The 23809-nt window shown below is 38.6% G+C and overlaps 1 protein-coding gene across 1 annotated transcript in view; it reads right to left on the reverse strand.

Annotated features, from left to right (window-relative positions):
• The window catches only part of LAMA3 (laminin subunit alpha 3), a 107816-nt gene extending 84303 nt beyond the window's left edge, over nucleotides 1–23513 (reverse strand). The window contains exons 1-7 of the mRNA XM_018080963.2: nucleotides 23405–23513; nucleotides 12671–12788; nucleotides 11941–12059; nucleotides 10241–10411; nucleotides 7296–7393; nucleotides 5693–5808; nucleotides 1880–1998 (exon numbers count right to left, since the gene is read on the reverse strand). Coding sequence (XP_017936452.2) covers nucleotides 1880–1998; nucleotides 5693–5808; nucleotides 7296–7393; nucleotides 10241–10411; nucleotides 11941–12059; nucleotides 12671–12788; nucleotides 23405–23452 — 789 coding nt within the window. The 5' untranslated portion in view covers nucleotides 23453–23513. The remainder of the gene's footprint in view (nucleotides 1–1879; nucleotides 1999–5692; nucleotides 5809–7295; nucleotides 7394–10240; nucleotides 10412–11940; nucleotides 12060–12670; nucleotides 12789–23404) is intronic.
• Nucleotides 23514–23809: the final 296 nt, after the last annotated feature.

The following is a 23809-nucleotide window of genomic DNA, read 5'->3' on the forward strand; positions in this document are numbered from 1 at the left end:
ATAAGTGGGTATGCCATTCCAATCCTGGGAGGAGTTCAAAGTTTGGATGAATGAGTTCCTGAGCAACCTGACCTAATTAGACCTGGTCTGAGTAGGGAGTTGGACTATGTGATTTCCAGAGCTCCACTGTTATAAGACTCTAAAGAAACTATCTTTGTATGCAACATTTCCACTCTATCACTTCTTTGTTGAGGCATCCATTCCTAACACTTCTTTCCCCCTGATGAAAACAGAAAAAGTAAATTTAAATCCATGTACTTTATTAATAAAAAAAAATAAATCTATAATTAGATTTATGGTAAACTCATTTAATCCAAATTCACTTCCACAAAATTAACTGCAAACAATTCATAACAGTCATATAACATAGAACTCATAGATTTAGACTAATTTTGCTCTTTTCTATCCTGGAAGTAATATAAAAGAAATGTTCTCTCATGAACAAAGAGCTGACAGAAAGGACCAACATGATAAATCTTACTAGACTGCATGAACAAAGTTCTGCACAGAAATGTCAACTGGAAGACAAAGAACATTTCTTCTACCCGTGCTAGTAAAAATAGCTCTACTCTCTTCTGACTGCCTTTTGGACAATATCTGATTATATTGTGGCAATAATAATATGGAAAACATACTCTTTACTGGATATTTCCTTTTTTTGTTCCTTAAATACAGCTATATTTTTAAATGCACAGCATGATAATACATAAATCATGAGGTTTCACAGGAACACAGACTTGATGACAATTTTCCTGTAATGCAGTGTTCTGGTCAGCTGCTTGCCACCACACATCATGCACCAGATGACTAGACAACAAAAGGAAGACAGACTTCCAAATAAGTTTGGATGTATTTAGCCATGAAGTCACTGAAGCAATGAATAATTCAGGTTGAAAGGGATCTCAGGAGGTCAAATGGTTCAGTGTCACTCAAAGCAGAGATAAGTCCAAGATAAGATCAACTTTATCAGAGCCTTTTATGATCTTTCCTCGTAGTAATTAGCCAGAGTAGAACAAGCTACTCAGAATGAGAGACATTCTTTCTCTTTCCAAGAACATGTTCTCCATCTGGAGAAGAGATGTTCCAGGAGGATAGAGGTACCTAATGACAGTTTTCCTCTACCTAAAGAGGGAGTTACAGACAGAAGTTAAGATAGAACCAACTCTTCTCACAGATGCACAACAAAAGCCCCAAAGCCAACTATCACAAGTTGCAATTGGGTAAATTCCTACTGAACAGTAACAAAAATCTCTTTACCATGAGTGTGATTAAGTGCTATAAAAGATTACCCAGGGTCTGTGTAATGTGCATCCTTGGTCTAATTTTCAGAAGTAACTGGGTATTTCTCAATGCAACCAGACGTAATTTTGCATCTAGGCTTGGTTTGAGTGAAGCACTAGTCCAGATGACTTCCAGAGGTCCCTTGAATGATTCTGTGCTTTTCCAATACCAGTAAGTTTTCATCTTGGTAGAGTCTATATCCTCCTTTACTTCTGCTGATGAGGGAGAGCCCTCTGTGTTTTGCTGCAGTAAGGAACCACCTGGCCTGAGCTGGCATTTTATTTGGTTAATTTTACTTCCTTCCGTTAAGCAAGAAAATGTTTTTATAGTAGATTGAATTGTTACATTATGTGGTTTTATTTGAATCACACAGGACTGAGCCAATAAATACAATTTGTATATGTCTTTTACACATTAACAAGTATTGTTGTACAATGTAAATTATTTTCACACGTCTTTTTCCATGCTTTGAGTACACCAGAAAAAATAGGCCTATCTAGACTAGTCAGCCCCAAAACTATTGGTGTGGAGACAATTCCACTCCAGTAGCCCTTCTTCAATCATCATTTATTTAAACTGACCAAAATGACGTTTTTACCTGGCAGTTAATGCAGACTCCTCCACCTTCATAATGCCCATGGATGTTTAAGCTTTCTCGACGTTGATCAACATCAGCATCATAGTAGCAATCAGTGGCATGTCCATGGCAATTGCAGGCTGAAAAAGTAATATTCCAAGTCAGCTTTCTTTTTTTGCTGGAATTCAGTAACGTAGCAAAGTGGAAAAGAAGCTTAGATTTTTTGTATGGGTATACTCAGGCATGCTGGGATACACTCAAAAGCAAATATTTACCTATCAACAACTGAAATTTCATATTTTCATACCAGAAACATAGTACGGTCATGTAGCAATGAAGAAAAAGTGCTGCTAGGCTTATCAGAGGAGGCAACAGTTGTACCATCTCAAGCCTATTTATTTATGCATAAATGCAGAACTAGGAAGCTCCAGAAGAATGGTTACAGCAATTTTTTAAAACTATCAAAAACATGCTCAAATGTTTATTCTATTTTTTCATGTCTAACAAGATACATCTGGGCTGATATTCTGTGCACAAAACCTTTATTTAAAATAAACAATTACAGATAAGATATACGTATTTAAACAGAAATACCTACACCAAAGAACTCTCATATTCAGCTGTAGATACAGATACACCAGCAAGCTTGGCTATACATTTGCCCAGCTGCTGTCTTCTGAATGGAGACATTTTAAATATGGGCTGATTCTACTTCCCGAGAATTGTGAACACAAGAAGTGGTTTAGAGAAGTATGGTATGAAGAACAGTAATACCACCAACAATATTGTTGTCGTTGTTGTTATTATTATTATTATTTAGAAAAGGATAGAATTGGGTGACTGAGATAACCCATTTCCCCAGTGTACGGTTGTTTATAGTCTCAGCTGTGACAAATTTTACTTTGGGTGGTTTGTGGCTAGGGTTTCCTTTCCTTTACTTTTCCCTCCTGTTAAGCTAAACAAATGCAACAGCTGAACTCAGAGTTGATCTGAATCCATCTACACATACATGTTCTGCTACACTTCTTCTCATAGATGTTAAGAATGCACTGCTCAGAAGAGATCAAGAGATATTTGTGAGGCTTTGCTTGCAGGCACATCAGCCTCACAGGTGCTTCACCCTAGGATATTCACCTATTGAAAACATCTGAGATAAATCCACTGATGTATCCACTTGTGGCCTTGTACAGACATCAGGCCTTCACCAATCTCCTTAGATCAAGGTGGGAGAACTTAATCCCAAAAAACTTTGCTCTTTTATCTTTGGCAAAAAGGCCTGGCAACATAAATTGCAGGGCCAGTCTAATGTTTGAGTAAAGGGTGATGGATTTACCCAGAAAATAATTTATATAATTTCCTACAGATCAGTTATTTGTATCTCATCTTAGTTAAAACTAATCCCCTCCCATTAGTCATATAAAGCTCTGCCTGTCTTCACTGAAATCTTCCAGAACTATAATATAATTCAGAGTAGTAACCAAACATAACAGCAATCAAACAGAATAAATCAAAGGGCATGGCCATGGTTTTACCAGAAACTCATCCCACGTCCTCTTTTTTCTCATCTGATCTTTCCTCACTGGAGAGGAACAAATAGGAATTTTCCTGAAAGAATGCAGGAACCAAAAAAGGCTTCCCCAGGCATCTGCGTGCTAGTTGAGCCTTTAATTACAGCTGCTTCGGCACTCCAGAGAAACCTTCCCAGGAAATTCCTCAAGTTTTGAATTGACAATGCTATTATTTCATGTTTAGGGAAACCCTTCCTTCATCTGGACCTGGGGATACAATACTCTGGAAGGCAGTAGGTTACAGAAGTTAAGGGTCCTGGCCCTTCTTTCTTCATTATGAGGGAAGTATATGGGAGATAATTCCTCCAAACTCTATTCCAAGCACCTGGCGCAACTGGGAGCTCAACTCAGGGACAAGTGATTCTCCACGCCTTGCTACATGATCATACAGACAAGGGAAACTGAATAATTCCCTGTATCTGCTCCACGTTCTTATATCTGAACAGCTGTGGACAAGGAAACCCTTTCCTAGAAACTACCAACCACACAGCTGAGGTGCTGGCCTGCCATCAGGTTCCTTTAAGGTCTGCTGACAGGAAACCAGACAGGTCAAGACTGGGTTCCCTGGCCAGGTTGTGATAGCCTAGGAAGAACTTTGGGGTTTTTTATTCATGTGATTGTTCAAGAAAACAAAACATTGCACAAATGACATGCTGGCTCAAGATATTAAGTCAGAAAAGGAAAGAAGAGAATATAAAAAATATATGTATATATTTACAGTGTAAATAATTGCTCCCATGCCTCTAGGGCCAAACCGTCTCTGAGCTACAGCTCACATGTCTTCTAACAGCAAAGGGGAAATTATTTCCTCTGATTATAGTAATAGTATGTTCTCTTAGAGGGCAATAGAGACTCCTTCTATCTCATCAAGCATGTTTTCACCACTTCAGGCCATTTGCTGTCCCATACAGTACTGGGAAACTCGTAACAAAATGTTGGGCTGATCCCTACAAGCTCCCACCAACCTCTTTCGGTTTCCCTTAAAGAACCTCAGGCTTCTGGAAAGTAATGGGGTTGCTTTAATTCCCTCACTAATGGTTGCCAGCAAAAGAGGTCTGCACCTGGCAAATGCTCTCAACAAATCACCTCAAACCGCTAGGAGCAATCCATACTAAAAAGGCTATTTTTTTCAGAGGCACTTAGAAACAGTTGTTTTGGCTCAGAATCTTGTAGATGATATTCTATTAACTCACTCTTTAAAAAACATGACATTATTTATGCTCTTTATCTATCTCTTTTCTGGCAGAAAATATTTTCCTTTCAAACAGGGGAACTTGAATGAGGTTTCAGATATTGTTCGAAAACTGTCCCAACATGCCTACTTCCTATCAAACATTTTAATCACACACAACCTCCCTTCCCCCTCCCAAGTCACACTACTGCAGTTTTCATTAAACAAGTCATCTCTTTATTCCTCAAACTAATTATATAGTTACATCTCTTTGGCTTTCGAATAAAGTTCTCCTGTTAACAGTTTGTACCCACTGGCTGTGCTACTCTCAGGAAAGGCAGACGGGAAATATAGATTGGGCCAGACACAAAGGAGATGGCTGTGCACAAAGGTTGCAACACTTTCTGTACCACACTACCTGGTTTCTGGCCAGAGGGATGCAAAACACCTCTGTGTGACAGCACATAACCATCACCAAAAGAGAGACCGTGCCATCGCTTTCTTTAACAAAAGAATAAAAGACAGGGAAGTGGGAGAAAGGCGAATGAGTGGCCTTCTCCAGCTTGGCTACTTTGTCTGGCTAGCACACTCCAAACTCCCAACTACAAGTGTGGGATCACCAGGACTCCCCAGCAGGAACACCTTTTTGCCCACTGACATACAGTCAGCGAGGGACAACTACCAGCATGAGAAGGGAGGGCAGCTCAAGCACCTGTAAGCCTTGAGCAATCTCTCTGCAATCTGAACACCAAGATGCCTCTAGTCTCTGCTCTTTTGGGGGAATCCGCAGTCTATCAGCAGACAGCTATGACTGGGGAGAGATGTTGACCCAGTGTACTACAAGAAGGCTTCCACCTTTCTCATGTCATATTTTCACACAAATTAGTATTTTAGATGTTTAGTAAGAAAGAACACAAATAATATTCACTGCATCATCTTCTTCTCATTGCTGTATGGAAAGAATTTCCTCTGTAAAGAAAAAAGGGTGTTAAAACATGCAGTGTGCTAGTTAAGTTCAATGAACGTGTGTGCTGCAGCTAATTCCCACCATCTTGTCAATACCCCTTTTAACCCACTATCTTTTCAGCTACTCACGTTCACATATGTTTGTGTTCCCAGCTGTTGCAGGTTGCCACTGTTTCTGATTATATCCAGGGCAGCAGTGATCACAGGTTTCCCCACAAGTGTTATGCTGACATTCACACTGAAACCTACAGATGAGAAACGCTCTTAATGAAGCTGAATTTCAATGTTTTTTCTTAATTTTTTAAATAAAAATTATTATTTTTCTTAATTTTACTGCAGTCCAAGACTAACATATGTGTGAAAAGGACAGGATATAAGCTCACATGTAAAGAGGTCAACCAGTAATACTGGAACATTTTGGAACTTCCATAAAATTCTTCATGATTGACTACTTTAACGATGTAATTATGAGTTTATTAGCACAGATTACTTATAGAGAACATTTATAATTAGATTTAATAGACTGGATTATGAAACTATTCTAGAATATTAAACAAAGATGATATATAACAATTTAGGATGTATTCTATTTCAGCTTCATTCCAAGGCTTAGGTTTGTTGACCCACAATAAATCAAAATATTTATCACCCTTATATGCACACTTTCATAATTTTTTCATTATGCTTTGTTTACAATGATTTTATCAGTGTTTTTAATAAACCAAGATCATAACTTCATCTATTATTTTTAAAATAATTATTTTAATAATTATTTTAAAAATAATATTTTAAAAATTTCTCTATTCATCGAGAAATTTATTTTTTTTAATTTAGCTGAATAGACAATGTAAAAAGCAGGCTTTAATTATGGGCTAGGTCTATCACACATAGCAACTAAATCCCAGGAGGAGCAAAGACTTTGAGACTGGAGAGGCCTTTTCCAATTTTCCTCTCTTATCTATGTAATCTAATAATAAATGATAATAAATTTTCAAGCATAACCATCCTATTCCTGTAGATTTTACAATTTCTGTACTTACTCTTCTCTAATATAGACATCTTGAATGGAAGCACTCATCTCCCCACTTGCTGTTCATTAAAACACAACAGAAAATATTGCATTGCCCTGATAGAAGATTGTTTCAATGCCATCATGGATAAAAGCAACAGCTGGTTTAAACCAGGTTTTTAAAATATGTTTTAGAGAGCCTGACTATTCAGTCACTTCCATATAGCAGGTGAGCCGAGGAGTCTGATCTAACTCTTTGTGAAATCAATGTGGAGATCATAAACTTCACAAGGAAAGGGAATGGTTCTTTTTTTCTAGTAATGATTGAAAGCCACTGAATCTAGGCTGAGCTCAGTTATAATGCTCAATACCTCTATGAAGTTCACTGATTTTGTTTCTGAGTTGGATTTCCTGCTTTAAGAGGTCATATCAATTCATGTTTCCAAAAAGAACAAAGGGTTTCTAAGAAATTATTCAATCTGCCAAGCTTCTATTTCAATTAAAAAGAAAACTCCAAGTAAAGACTTTTTATTATTATATTTCCCATTAAATATAATTCCTTTGTGACATGTTTTCTTGTTAACCATTAGTAGATTCTATTTTTTTTTAAAATGTAATGGAAAAAATCGTTGTAAGACCGTATCATTCTATAATAAAAAAAGATCATCTGAAAATATTTATGTATTGTTTTTATTAAATCCATGTTATGCTCCATTTACTTACTGGTATTGGTTTTCAGCACTCTTTGCCTTACATTCTTCAGCATGGCCATGGCAAACACATCGGCCACCAATACTGATGTCCTTTATACTGTAGTAATACTGTGGGACAAGTACAAGAAGTAGTTATACGTCTTTCCTTACTTGTATTACGTCAGAAATACTAACATCACATTGTTAAATCTTGCTTATTAGAACTTCAAAGGCACAACTTTACAAAAAGTCAAATCAGGTAGCCAATAATCAACCTCCTGTTGATGGTGATGTCTCAGTATGAGACATCCAGCGAATCAAATACCCATGGGGCACCTAAAAGGAGCAGGCTTGCGCAGTTCACAAAAAACACATGTTGCTGAAGTTCTCCATTCCCCAGCAGCTACACAGTCACCAGTACCCAAGCCCAAAGCTTGTTCCAAATCAGCTTGAGGATGGAGATGTAAATTACTGTCAACACATCAGTTCATGAGACTGTGGTCTGATCAACAAACAGAACATGCTGGTAAGGGCAGTGTAGTTTCCCCATTCGGTCAAAAACTATCACTAAACAGTAGAAAAAGACTGAAATTACCACCTTGGTCAAAATCACTCATGGCTGAAGATGGATTTGAAACTGTGACCTGAAGTTGAACCACTTTGTATCTCATCCCCATGCCTTGCAGAAATACAGGCAAAAAAAAAATTTAGTTGGTTCAACTCAGTGGAAATATCATTAGTGTACACATATCAATAGCAACTTCTGCATACATTTTTGTAGCTCAGAAGTTGTTTCCTTGTCTCCTTATGGCCAGGCAGAACAGAGAGCTGGTTGTACAGATTGATACCCTTTCAGAAAAATTAAAGAGGCAGATAAAGCCACTGGAGGACAAAGAGAAAAAGAGTTGCAACGCCATGCAGGTACATCTCCTGTGCTCACTCTATTCACAGTACATCCCTTGTAAGCCTAGACTCTCTCTGTGGTGATCCTTCTCCTCTATTCAGCATTAGTGAGGTCACACCTGGAGTGCTGTGGCCAGATTTGTACTCTCTAATACAAAAGACAGCATGTGCCTGAGAGCACTGTCCAAAGGTTTCTTGAATTCTGTCAGGCTTGGTGCTGTGGCCACTTCCCTGGGGAGCCTGTTCCAGTGCCCAACCACTCTCTGGGTGAAAAAACTTTTCCTAATACGCAACCTAGACTTCCTCTGACACAACTTCAGGCCATTCCCTCGGGTTCTGTCACTGGTCACCACATAGAAGAGATCAGTGCCTGCCCCTCCTCTTCCCCTCATGAGAAAGTTGTAACCGTAATGAGGTCTCCCCTCAGTCTCCTCTTCTCAAGGCTGAACAGACCAAGTGATCTCAGCTGCTCCTCATACGGCTTCCCCTCAAGGCCCTTCACCACGTCTGTTGCCCTCCTCTGGAGACTCTCTAATAGCTTAATGTCTTTCTTATATTGCAGTGCCCAAAAGTGCACACACTATTCAAGGTGAGGCTGCACCAGTGCAGAGCAGAGCAGGACAATCCCCTCCCTCAACCAGCTGGCGATGCTTTGCCTGATGCCCCCAGGACACAGTTGGCCCTCCTGGCTGCCAGGGCACTGCTGACTCACATTCAACTTGCCATCGACCAGGACCCTCAGGTCCCTTTCCGTGGCACTACTTTCCAGCACCTCAATCCCCAGTCTGTACAAACATTCTAGGTTGCCCCATCCCAGGTGCAGAATCCAGCACTTCACCTTGTTGAACTTCATAAGGTTTGTCATTGCCCAGTCCTCTAATTTGTCAAGGTCTCTCTGCAGGACCTCTCTGCCTTTGATGGAGTCAAGAGCTCCTCCCAGGTTTGTGTCATCTGCAAACCTGCTTAGTATCCCTAAGTTTTCATCTGTTTCTGTAATAAGTTTAACATAAAGATTTTTTTAAGACTATTAACTATTTCATAGACTTGGAAGGTCTCTACAATAAAAATTTGCACTCTCTTTTAGCAATTTAATAAAACACTTGACATCTCATTCATCTATCCTACACCCCGTGGCTAGGATAACATCAGAAGTTCTTCATGCTAAAGCTGTGCTGCTCACCAAGTAAACAAAATACTGCATTTACATCTGCCTGCAAGTAACATCTCAAAGTTTACTTAAGACAATAAAGGCAATTAAATAAACTGCTATCAAATAACTGGAATAGCTTTATGTTTTCCAGTACCAAAACGCTCACACGCATTTGTGCAGTGCCTCACCCCAGGGCTTCCTCCAATTGTTACCAGATCTTCATTTTAAAAGAAAAGGTTAAAAATAGCAATACAATATGAAGTCTTCAATCTCTGTAAGTATATGAATTTCTGTCTGGTGTTCCCTTGAGGAAGCTGAATTTCCTTACATTTCCCCACTGAACAGGAGTGGGACTTCAGCCTTCAAGCTCTTAGATCGCCCAAAATCCACAGAAAACACCTAGGCATCTCGAACAATTTGTGGAAGGATAGTAACTTTCAAGTACAGTCTTTGATTCCTGCTCCTTCAGAAATTCAGGTACCGTTTACAGAGAATTTTTCTTTGGATACAAATAACAGAAAGTTATTTCTTTCAAAATAACTTTCAAAAAAAGTTGAAGAGATTTGGTTCCTCAGTTCTGTGTAAGATTGTTTAGAATATTTCTGCTTTGGCTCTTCATATTTCTGCTTTGGCTCTTCATAGCTCCTATGATGCACCAAACTTCCTTCCATATTAGAAAGCAGGGAATGAAGACAGTCTGTTACAAAATCATTAATCACTACTTCCCCTCCATAAATCTGTGCTCACCTAGTTACCTTCTTGTCTCAAATGAACCTGGAGAAAATATGGGGATTTAAAGGCGAGTCAGGGTAAATTTCATTGTTAGCATGTTGCAAACTTAAAACATTCAGACCATTTTTTGGTCTCTAACATGCTTTAATATGATTGTTGAGTACACACGTCTCAGTGAAAACAGTACTTACTCTGCGAGTTACAGTGGGGTCCCGCTGAGCTTTGGATATCAAGTGTCCAAGAAGAGTATTGGTTCTGAGAAAACGAAGGCGAATGTTTGTTGCTTTTGTGAATTCTCGAAGATCAGGGGAATAAGTGAAGTTTTTTGCTCCTGGGCGGCCATTTACCAAAGATACTACAACCTAACAAAGAAGTAAGCGCGTTTTTGTTAAAATATATCAACTGCAAGTGCCAGCGGTGGCACAAAGCAAAATAAATAAAAGAATCCAAAAACTGACTATTGTTTCTGAACGTATTTGCTGTAACAACTAGGCATTTCATGCTGAAGCCAGGATATTGGGAAAAATAGTGTTGTTAGTCTTGGCCTTTCCCGAATTCTTATTATCCATATGGCACACTGGAAAAAAAGAAAAAAAAAGTGCCTCTCTCTGTTTTGGAAACAGTAGGTATTACATGCAAAAATTACATGTCTTAATAGCAAAAAACAATAGGAATAGTTGCAAATAGTTGTTTTAACAGTTGACAGTGTTAACTAGAGTTTTGCCTGAGTAAAAACATCAGGTTTTGGCTCCTTCCCAAAGCACATTTATTTTTGGGTTAAGGCACAAACATTCCTGGAAAATATTATTGTTACCAGGTCCAGTGCCTGCGAGCATATTAATGGTATTTTGGAGGAAAGTACACAGTGTTGCTTTAGAAAGTCCCCTCACATGAAAGCAGGTTTGTCTGACTTCCAAAACAAGGGCTCCAATACTTTTTTATTTTGTAAAGAAACAGCTGCCAGTAGCCTAGCAATCATGGACCTCTATTGAATGAACAATCTAGTGTGTAGTACAGGGCTTAATAAAAGACTTTCCTTTATTTATAACCATCCAGATAACAGATTTCTATTTTCAAATGGCTCCTGTACTCTAAGGCACGTAACAAGGGAATGATGACTGTTCCAATTGCAGCACAACTCCTTCAGAAATAGTCAGACAGCATATAATAGGAGATGGCACTAGCAATGTTCCTCTGTGGAAATTATCCTTTACAATATCTTATTAGGAAAATTTTACAGATATGTTAACAAATTCTATTCTAATATGAATCCCAAGATTCATGCTCAAAATGCTCAAAACTCTGGATAACTCTTGAGGAGCTTAGATCTGTATTCTAACCACATCAGGAGAATGCCAGAAGAAGCCATCAGCACGACCAAGAGTTTAACATTCATTCAAATAATACAAGCCACAGTTCTGCCCAGCAAGTAACAACAGCAAAAATCAGGGCAACTTTTTCCAAATACATGTATTATATTATAAACATGTAGCATTTTTATACATTCTTTTTTTAAACAGCTACTTATTCTTGAATGGTAAATATCTGTTTCTACAGCCTTTACTCACATGAGCAATTTAGGTGCACTAAGTTCTGTCATACACAATGGAAGTGTTCAGAAAATGCAGTCAACACCTTCAAAAGCATATGGCTATAGTGAGGTACCTAAATTATGATAAATATCAACACGGGTTGCTCTGAGGAGCCCCTACCCCCACAGGGAACAGTGAAATTTAGGAGGAGTCAAGTCACCCTCCCAAAATCTCACCATGGTTATGGACTTACTAACGCGGATTCGAGCAGTCATAACTGAAAAATTACTTCCAGCAGACTTCCAAAACCAATGCTGTTTGCTTCCAGCATTACACATTACCTTCCTAAAAGTACTCACCTCTCCATTTTCCAGAGGCAGAATGCGAGAGTACTCTGTGGTGCAAAGGACATCGTTGTCCCTCCTCACGGGAAGATTAGCTTCCTTTCCAAAGCGCTCCAAGCAATCTGCTTTTGAGTCTACTCAAGCAAGAACAAAATTAATCTTACATGTGAAAATAAACATTATTGTTCTGATTTAAATTAACAAAGAAGAATCCCCTGTGCTTTCAGGTAAATTCTATCCCATAACAGAATAATAACAGTGATTGTGTAGCTCAGCACAGAAAACCAGAAATTCCTAAAAACAATCATTTCTCTTCCCAAGCAATTCAGCGGTGCCTGACAAGACACGGCCCTGTATTTCTCGTATCATCACAAAGAAAAAAGTTAGGTAGGTACTCCAAAATTTTGCATTGTATTTCACTTTGATTTTTGCAAGAAATTTCGGGGTCCCATGGGATGAAGGACCCTGCAGTTCTGACATACCCAAAAAACATGACAAACAAACCAAGAATTCCCAAGAGAGTGAAAAAAATTCACATGCTGAATTACTCGTTCAAAATATCATACTCATACACTCTTATCACTAATGTATTGTAGCTAACTAAGAAAAGAGAAATGTATTTAACATCACTGTCTTCTCTGCAGTTGAATCTTCAGCGAACCCCACAGTTAGATTTGCTGCTACTGAGTGAATGATTAAAGAAACCTGCCAACAAAAGGGCAGTGACACAAGGATTGATACTTACAAGCAAAATATTGCCAGGGACTGTAAGTTCTTCCAAAGTCCACTGATCTTTCTAAGACCCACAGATCTGGACGAGGAGAATTTGCAAACTTGATAAGGATATAGGCAACATGGAAGAGCTGGTAACAGAATATACATGGATCTTGTCAGGAGCTTTTTTGAAGTCTATAAAAGTACCATAATAACAAAACCAATGCAAATAAAAACTTTTTCTTTAGTGCACGGGGAGAGGGCTATTCTCTGCAGTTTCATTCCCATTAAAACAAGAGGACAGATTCTCAGCTGGCTACCTCACCTGGCAACATGCTCAAGTATAAGACAACTGCAACAGGACTGTGTTAAATGCCATCTCCTACATTTTAGAACAGGTCTGTTGTGCAGACAACAGACTGCTTGGGTGTGTTAAGGGTATAGTACTTAACCTTGAAAAGTTAGCATCTCAACACATCATTGAACTAAGATACTTTTGCAGAATCCTGATACATCGGTTAATCACATAATTGTGCTTGTAGTCAAGGAATATGAAAATGGTGTAAGAGAAAATGCACGCACCCTTAACGCTGGGACTCCTTTGCCTGTGTTTGATAGCAATCTCAGAAACCTGTTCCTCATTTTAAGAATATTTCCAGATAATTTTGCCACTTGACAGACTTTCCAAGTAGAAGAAGCAAGCCACGCTAGAGTTTTGTGGGTATGAAATAACACAGGAGAGATTCTTATGACTGGTAGCTCATTCAGTGTCTGCAACAGCTCAAAGAGCTTCATCAGCTCAATGTTTCTAAGGCCAAGGTGCTCATTGTGTATCACAGAGATAGACCACAGAGACAGAAAGCTCCCAAACATTAGAGTAAAAATGGATTTGACAAGAAAAGGTGTCTTACTGTAAGCCTCTTGGGACAATCCACAGCCATAAAACCGAGAACATCAGTAAAAACTATCTTTTCACAAAAAGCTAAACAGATTGATTCTAAAGGTCATCTAAAATTTAAACAACCACAACATGGATAGGAGCTGCCAATAAAAGTGAACCAATACTGAAGTACAGTCAATATTCAAGTGAAGCTGCACTGGAATTTCCCCCTCAACAAGCTCACTTGAGAATTATCTGCTGGCAGGAGATTCTTACTTTGATGGGAGAGTTACAGTCAAAGGTTTGTCAAGCACCTGATGCCAGAGCCCCCACATCAAACACATCAAGCAGTTTATCTTTGCACAAACCTCACAAATGTCATAACCCTGAAGCTAATACTTTGCAAATGTTTTTAGACTCCAAACCACAAGTGCATACAAGCTCTCAACCACAAACTGGGAACAGCATCTTTTGGCATGCCTGGCCCATTCAGCTGCCAGCTAGGAACAGTTCAATAGCTGTCACACCAACTGGGACCACCAAGAGGGATATTGGCCATACAGACATCACATGTCATCCAGTACGGCTATTCAGTGCAAAGACTGGTATACTTCCAGGAAAGCATAATACTTCTAAAATTCCTAAAGAAATAAGGTGTTTTATATTCCTGTTTTAACTCAGCTGAATCTCTCAAGGGGCATTTATGTGTTCAAACCAGGTTTGCACTCGGCAGGCAACTGCCTATCTATGACTAGTCTTTCTTCCTTTATGTTTTAAGGTCTTTAGAAGTCCCATCCTTATGTGCACATTAGCAAGATAACAGTCTATGTTTTGAATGACACAGATTTAATCAAGACAAATGATTAAATTAGAAATCTCAAGAGGAAATGAAGGAAACATGTAGACAAAGTCCTGCCTTTTCCAGGGCTCCATTGCTTGTAGTCATGTTGTAGAATCATTACAACAATGACCTTCTACCTACTCTCCAAAAAAGCAGATGACATCTGCTTCAGCTTGTCATACAGTCATTATATTCTTCTACTCAGATGCTACTCAAAATGCTGACACAGCCATTCTCATCTCGTCTCTCACAAGAAGCGATACCTTCTCCAAAGAGTCAGCAAAATATTGGAGTGAATTCCTTTTCCACAGTATTTTCACACCGCTGAAGAAATACGAGACAAGCCCACTTACACATCGGTGTCACTCTGGACTATAACCTTTCATACACATCTAAAGAAAGTGGCCAAAATGAAGGCACACAACAGTCGAATCAACACATGGCACCTGTCAAACACCTGTATGCCACATCTGCTATCCAACTGTGCAATTTGCTTAAGCCTATGACTACTCAATGCATGTGAAATTGAAATACTGTCCGATATGTGTTTTATATGAGGAACTCCATAAGTCTGCCAATGCTTAGAGAACTGCCTCCCAGCACCACCCTTTGCCTATTTCCATGCAAATCACAAAATGAAGTTAAAAAAAAGCATGGCAACTTCACATTACCATTGCATAGGAATATCTTCAATTCACATGCAGCTCTCCTAACATCTCACAGTTTGAAATACTGCTCAGGTTTGTACAGTCACATTCAGGAAGGGGAGAGGGGTAAGTCTTGATAAAAATTAAATTAGTGTTAGTTAATGACAGTATATCACCAAAACACAGTCACCAACCCTACCACCTGTCCTGCTTCTGACTTCACGAGTGCCTATGACTTGGTTTTGACCTGGATCAACAATATAGAATAGCATCCTGAAAATCCAAACTTCCACTACAACTAAATACTGACCAAGTTGATGAATGATCTCCCTCCAAATCTGATGAGGTAACAACAGAAGCAAACTAACCACTGGCTTAGAAAATACATCCTTGCTAAAGCTAAAAGAGTAATCTTGCTGACATAAGACCTAGAAAAACAACTATTTTAGCCAATTTTAATCACATATTCTAAGCTGGCATCCCACTAATTTAAATCTTGATCCCAACCTAAGACCTACCCTGTAAAAAAAGGCAGATTAAACTGAGAGCAATGTGTTTCTTCAGCCATTCAGTCCTGAGGGAAAAAGGATGTCTTAATTTTTGAGAAAAAGTTTATTTGGTTGCTTTTAAGCTGAATTTCTTTCATTAAAAAAAATACTTGTTCCTTCAAAAGGTTTTTTAAAACGTTAAATAAGCGTCAAAATAACAGCTTTTTTGGTGCAACTATATAATAGTAAAAAACATTTTCACCAAAAAAGGCCTGAAATATGGCTCAATCAAAATTCTTATAATTTTCTTGTATTAATATAGAACTAAGTTTAAAAGTAGAAACAGCACTTTGTTTCCATTACTGGAAACAATCCACTCTGGAAATGCATACTTGAGAGAGGATGTATTACTGTAAGTGTCAAACATCGTATCCTGTAATCTAGCAGCATAGTTGAAACCTGATGGATTATCAACAGTTGGAATTTAACTAGTCTGATATTGATGTGACTTTTTCCTGTTCACTCAAGTTCAGATTTGAAGTGTTCTTGCAGTCAGTGACCTTGAAGATTCACAAAAACCCAGAAAAAGTTTTTACAAATCATCCAGGAGAGTGAGCAAAATGCCCTCCTCATCTGAGAATGAAAATTAAAATTCAGTGTCACATATTACCAACATTACATTATAAAGACAGAGAGATTTTTACAGAAGCTCTTACAGGTGAATTTAAGATTGCATTAAAAGAGCACATTTAAATCGATTGAGAGTTACACTGTACCATTATTGTTAATGATACAATATTCATGACCTCTAACAGCATGCACACTACTTATTTTAACCCAACAGAAAGAAAACTTCCTGTTACCCACTGCATTCTCATAAAAATTCTAAAAATCACAATAATATTGGTTTAAAATGTTTTCTCTATTTTCTCCTTAAAAGTTTAAACAACTCTTTATACAGAGAAATTTTCAAGATTTGTTGGAATCCTAAAATACATGAGAAGATGGAAGTTAGATATACACATATAAAGATATAACACATTTTTCTCCATTCCTGCCACCATAAACTCAAACCAGAATATTAAAATACTGAAATGACTTGTAAGATGAGTGTTGGACACAAACTAGCGCAAAATAAAAACACACTATGTTCTGAACAATCCTAATGCTGTGTGCTGCATCTGTAGGAAAAGATCGTTCTTCCTTTTTGGCTCATGACGAATAAAAAGTGCTGGAGTGTGGTAGTAAAAAGAACCCAACTAAATCCAGGTAGACCATCTCTGTGGCATTCAATATATCTCAAGATGTGTTCAAAAAGATACCTCAGCAATGCTTCTTCGTGTAATCTGAGCTGTAGAAGTATGGAGAACAGCTGTTTCCAGCAGGATGGAATTTCCTAAGACAGTATTATCAGATATATCTACACCACCAAAACTTCCCTCAACATAGTAAGACTGTTCCTCTAGGCTGCTGGCATTATCTTGAATAATGCGGTTGGCATTGCACATTACTCAGAAGAGACAGAAATCTGATGATCATTCTAAACTAAACTCAGATGTGGGCTGATGAAGGAGTAGGATTTATGGAAGAGTGCTTGGCATCTGCTCCACACCTTAGTGCCGCTGACTGCACAGGGTTGGCATGTGCATGCCCATTACTTTCTTAATGTAATGAAGCCTTAAGGTCTTGAGCGTTGTTTCCTCTCAAGGACCGAGCCATAAAGGTAACCATCTATTTAAATGAAATAAAAATCCCATATACTCTGGTTAATATTAAAGGTTTTGATTTCTTGAAGTTGCAAAGAGGTAAGCACTCCCTTTATTCAAATATCTTAGTGGGACTTGAGGCACTCCTGCAGATCCAGATATGTATAAAACACTCCTGATAGTCAGTATTTGGCAAATTCTCAACAACGTATTTTGCAGATGAAATGGTAATATAAAAAAATGCCAACTAGAGAGAGTTGACCCAGTCTTTCTGGCAGTTTCCAGCTACTCTTCTGGGCATGTGGAAGAGTAGCCATAGCAGACATGCAGAGAAAATCATGTGTGGGTAGTATCTGAGAGGCATTAGATCTTCTGACTGTGCTTAACTGTGTACAAATACACACAGCAATGTCTACACCTGTAAAGAGTGACAGTGACTGGAGAGGCTCCCACTGCACAGCATGCAGAAGTTATTCCTTGTGTGCCAGCACCACAGCCTGGGGTGCAGAAGCCAGGAATAAGCACAAGAATTCCAAGGTCGTTCAGTTATCTCTGTGCACATTGTATTCACATCATGCTTTCATTTAACTAGCCACTGATGCTAGAGAGCATATTTAGTTAGGTAAGTCAGTGCCTGTGCATATGCCTCATTGGCACATCTGGAGATGTTTTCTCTATCCCAGTTGATGGCAGGACCAGAAGGGAGAAGCTCTCCATATATTTCTCAGGCAATACTCTAGAAGAAGGAACTGCTTCCAGAAATAAAAGGGTAGTCCATTCTTCAGGTTCAATCAGTCCTTGGTCTTTTTGCCAAGGCTGCAGGCAAATACATCAAGGACTGTCAGTTATTTTCCTGAAATTTCTCATGCAGCCACTTTTCCACTGGGATTCGGACAAAGACCAACTCAATGTTCATAATTATTTCTTACATATGGCCTATTTCCTCCCAGAACACTGAAGCTATTCATGTGGGAAAGGATATGTACGATTCAGCCCTCAGTTGTCCAGAAGATAAACGTCCCCCTATAAGGGCTATAGTCCAAAGTAAAAAGAACATAGTAGTACTGTCAGCAGTGGAAGGCAACCTAGGGAATTGCAGAGGCTATGAGCAGAGGTTCTGCTCTGACTATATTGTGTTGAGAGTGAGGTATTTAGAACAACATATCACAAAATGAAAGTATCATGTAGGAATGAGTATAAAAAGGAAGGGGGGTGAAACAGAAGTACAGACATGGAGGGATGGAAGTGAGATCAATGAACGGGAACAAAGATCTTCCTAAAGGGATGCTGAGCAAGAATCAGAGGAAGACAGTGTCAGGAAAGCAAAGGAGAGCAAGACTTGCAAGGTTTTATTTTGAGAATAATACCAACTTAGAATTAAAAATGCATTTTAAAGCCAATGACACACATCTATTAATGCAAACATAAGGAAAAAATTCTAAGCCATTCGAAAAGGTTTTAATTAAAGCTTGAAGAAATCACAACACATTGACTACATCTTAAAGGATAACATATAAGCAAGAAATAATGCATAAAGGGTATTTCCCTGATTAAGGCTGGCAGCTCAGTTCTGAATGAGCTGCTAGTAGTGTGACTGACGAATAAATGGAACATGTATTACCTGATACAACTTTTAGAAAATTCCATCAGGCAGTTGCTACTTGATCAGCTGAAGTTGTGTTAATCTAGAGTTTACAACTAGATACACCTCACTGTGGTATGAGCCAAAAATCACAACTAATTTCAAAGCATATTGTTTTGTGGCATGATCCCAAATGAGCCTCCTGCATAAACTGAAGCACTCAGAACCAGACTTCTCTAATATGAAGTAACACCCATTTTGGGGTACCATAGGGATGATATAGTACCTTTCCCAGACTAAAAAAAACCCTTTCTCCTCAGTGTGAACCACAGAGCAGGGCTCAGTGTTGCTGTGGATTCAGAGCCAAGCAGGGGCTCCAGAGGAAAGGCTTTGACTTACTGCTGGGGCAGTTCTGTAGGACTGCAGAAGCTTCATGCAGTGGTTCTCATGCCCTAATCTGTAGGACTTCTCAGTGTTATTACAGAGGTTATGCAATTTCACACCAGACCTGGGCCTAATTTCAGGGTCAGCAATACTACAAAGTCTTTAACAGCCAAGTACAATGAGTGCAATGACTATTTTTGGAAGGCCAGTTCAACATAGCTTATGATAAGTTTCCCACCACCTTGACAGTTTCTCCCTACAGGAGAAGGGCCTACAGGACACTATATTTTACAGAGGGATAATTAAATTAACTGCAACTTCAGAAACATTTAAAATTATTATGTCAATCCTTTATAAGTTAAGAACAACTGTTTTTAATGACAACAGTTAGTCAGAACTACTTATATTCACCACAACAAACCTACAGACATAAAGGATTGTTATCAAAGATAAAAATTAAACCCCTACCATATAAAAGCAACTCAGAAGATGTAACAAACTGTGAGGCTTTTTACAAAATGTTTATATGCTTTAATTGGCAGAAAACAAAATCATGAACTCCTCCACAGGCCATAGCACTTATCTTAAATTTATGGTTGAGTTTGTCTCCTTCCCTAATAAAAGTACTAATTTGGACATTACATTCCACTGTGTGCCTTTAATTTACAACAGTGACTAATAACATTATTACATAAAAATTATTGAACATATTAGTGCACAAGACCTCACCAAGCCTGAGTCTTTCAGCACTACATTATTGCCACAAAAGCACAGTAAAAAAAAAATTAAACATAACTAAAGCAACAATAAAATTTGTGGGCTATACTTTTTGAAGTGTAATAGTTAGACATTTCTTTTTCATCACACACTATACTGAACCTTCATCTTCTTCTGAAGACAAAGTTCAAAAAAATACCTGGGGGAGTGTTACTGTAATATCTGCTGAGCATTAAGCAAGCCAAAGATGAGGGCACACCTGCTAAAATTAGGCAATCCAAAGAGTCAGGGGAAGGGCAATGAACTTCAGCCAGACATTCTCAATTCAGAAGTTTAAAATATGGTGAAAACTACATCGGGAAAAACATGACCAATTAAAGGAATAACTAAGACTTCATTTGATCCAAATACTTTAAACAAGTCAGGAATAGCCACAGTGTAAGCAGGTATGTTAACAGAATGGAGAGACAGCCTCAGGGATCAACATTATAATTGTTATTCAGAAGGACTGTGATTGATTAGAAGTGTAACTATAGTACAGAAAGTCAGAAAGGGAAGTAAAGCAGGGCTTTTGCTTTAAGGTTTTTGCTTTTTCTCATATTACAAAGTGCAGCAAAATGAGCATTCTTCTAGCAGAAAGCTTTAGCATCCTGAAGGGATTTTGACTTTCAAAATCACCCCTAGCCCTTGTGAAACAGAAGCAGGACTAGGTGGGTGTTCTGTTCCAACTCCATTGTAGTGAATGCTAAAACTTCCATAGTGGTGCAACTATTCGATTAAATATTGTTATGAGACCATGGCAAAAGGCTCCACTGGGACTCTGCTCTCAATCAGAAAGATATAAAGCAGGAACATAGTAAATTAAAAGCTTTTGACTCTGCTCTAAATTTTGCTTCCTCTAATTGTGGATACTTGATGACCAGCTTACACTCAGTCATTGCTTCCCTGCACGCATATGTACCTTACTCATTGTCACATTCTGTACATGCAAAAACATTTCCGTATTTTGTTTGCAGAAAAAGGTGACTTGTATTAAAAAAAAACAAAAACAAAAACAAAACCACAAAGAGGACAAATATTCAGTGAGGAAAAGTACATCCCTGCTATCTTTTCAATATTACAGCCTGTGGTTCTGCAAAGTGTTTAGACACATATCTAACTTTAGGATTTATTTTTCCTTAAAAACCAAAACCTTCATCTCAGCTCACCTGAGGGGGAACTGCGCTCTGAAAAATTGTCTCTGTTAACTAAGAAAGTCTGCATGACTAACACACACCAAGCTCTTAGTATTTAGGACCCTGAAGTAAGGTAAGGTGAACTGGGGTCTCAGTGTTTACCTGTTCTCTTGAATAGACTTATTCTGTCACAGTGTTTACTGTTCTTCTTCATTAATAGTACTGTGTGTTACTATACGAATTTGGGGTGTGAGACTACTAAGCAAAACGTCAAAAGCGAATCTCAAATTCAAACAAATCCTGAGATTAAGCTTTAACTGGATGAATGCAGATATAATATAATGTCCCTGAAATGGGAGAAAAAAACACTATATGAATCCTACTAAACCCTCATCCATCCAGCAGCTAAAATGATTCCTTCCTGATCACAAGACCTGAGGTAATTTTCACCTTTGTCTTGTTCCTCTTGTTTCCAAGTAAGGGAGTTCAGAGTCACCTTTCCAAGACGTATCATAGTAATGAGAAACACATATCCTCCTGCTGAGAAATTCTCTAATAACTACAGGAATCTTAGCACATAGCAATTGGTCTCCAAGGAGTCTTATGAGAAGAGGGCACTCAGTTCATATCCTTCCCCTGAAAGAGGGAGGTTTCTCAGAAGTTAACTCCACATAAAAAGTATGATGTCTGTTAGTAGGTTCTCCAAAGAAAATAACAAGTGCATGGTGGGAATAAAAGTTTTGGATGGAGCAACGTGTTAAACAAGAGGGTGATGGTGATGCAGCACAAGCATTGGTCACAAATATACTGGGTTACACCACAAGACAAATTACAGCCTGTAACCTAATCCTGTGTCTTGCAGAGACCCTAACAAACAGCTCAAAAAGCAAGGTCTGCCTTACTGGGAAGTGATTGCCTTCCTGTGCCTATTCATAGCACCCTGCTCTGCATTCAGTGTCCCAAGTCTGCTTGTTCAGCCTGAAACAAACATTTCCCTGGAGTTTGCTGGAAAAGAACAACTGAGAGACTTGCTTCACAGGAGCACAAAGCAGTGGGGATACAACCCCCCTCAACTGCACAGTGTAACAGAAAGAGCAACACAACTCACAGGGGTCCAGCTACTGTCTGCCAAGCTAATGTGGATGCTGTGGCCTCAAAATTCATTAGCTTCTACATAGCTCTCCTTTCTTTCATGGCACAGTGCAGAAAAGCAACTAAGAAAATAGGCATGTTATTAGTGTAATCGAAAGAAATGCAAATTCAGAATTCACAGCAATTTGGTTTAAATTACTGATATCCTCTATCTTTAACTGTCTGGCCTTTCTGCACTGCGACTATACCAGATACAAAAACACCTAATGAAGATATTCTCAAAATGAGAACCATTACAGACATGTGAGGGACACAGGCAGTAAAACACCATGTAACAGAAGGCGTAAAATAAGTTGCACCTGAATCCTCAGTAAAATGGTAGGTGAGTCTCAGAGAGAAACATTTGCTTAGTTATCCCTCCCTTTGCTGTCAACTAAATTGAACGCCCACTGAAAAAGTCCTGTCCAATATAATCAGTCAATAAACAGTTACTACTGTCCAAAATATATATGCACACATATACATATAGTATGTAGACCCACACATGTATTTATAGTCATATATTTTCAGCTGTTGTGAACTTGCACAGCGCAACTAATTTTACTGGATCAGTGCCCAATTATGGCAGCTGAGAATCCATCCCTGTGACTTAAAATACATATACAGAGGCTTTACTCAGCTACTTGCCCATCACTTGCACAGGAAATATGGGTGCTCATGTTACTGTCTCATTATTAATTAATATTACATTGGTTTTGCTGTCCCTTCCCTTTTAGACCATGTTATCAGTATTTGTCTATCATGAAGATCTTGCTGGATGACAGAGAAACCAGAAGGACCCCTGAGGCAAAAGCAGACTCCAAACATTATTCTCAAATCACGTACATGCACAGAGATCATGGAGTCTCTCTCTCTGTGCTCATGGAAAAGGAAAATATTAAATGGAAGACAGAGCCCTCAACTAAGAGGTCCTCCTGTGCAACCTCAGGTTAACAAGTTAAAATGTCTGTGCAAGAAAGCACACCGTTTATGTGATGCCAGTGGCAGGAACTCCTACCTTCCAAATTCCTAAAGGAAAATAATCACTTTAATATAGTTAACTCAGACAAAAAAATACCGACATACATAAATCAGACAAAAAAGCTGTGCTGTTGGAAGTCAAAATCATCAGTTCAGAAGTCTCCCTGCAATTGCAAAGCATATTTATAAATGCAAGAAATGATCAAACTTCACCCAACTGCTCATGCACTTACCTGTCCCAGATCTAAAGTGACATTGACTTCGTTGTACTTCAAGCCCATAGAAAGAGGAGGACTCTGCCACCAGCGCTCCGTGCCATCAATTGCATTGGTTACCGGGTGAGCTTTGCTGGGATCAGCAGCATTGCAGTAATCACAGAACTGGCCCTGAAACACAATAAATTAAAAAGATCGTCTCAGACGAAATCTTATGCACTGGTGACACATGTGGTTGTTAACTGAGATTCTGATCTAGAGTGTTGACTAAAAATGGAGTTAAATTTTGTTTCTTTGCCTAGTATAATTTTTAGAGTGTAAGTTATTCCCCTGGCAATTAAATTACACACCCATACTCTGAAACACACTAACATTTATGTTACAAAGAAAAATTTCAGAATCTCAATAAAGGGGCTACAGTAA

The sequence above is a fragment of the Manacus vitellinus genome, unplaced genomic scaffold, assembly GCF_001715985.3.
Source record: "Manacus vitellinus isolate BGI_N305 unplaced genomic scaffold, ASM171598v3 scaffold_1_pilon, whole genome shotgun sequence".
Taxonomy (NCBI): Eukaryota; Metazoa; Chordata; class Aves; order Passeriformes; family Pipridae; genus Manacus; species Manacus vitellinus.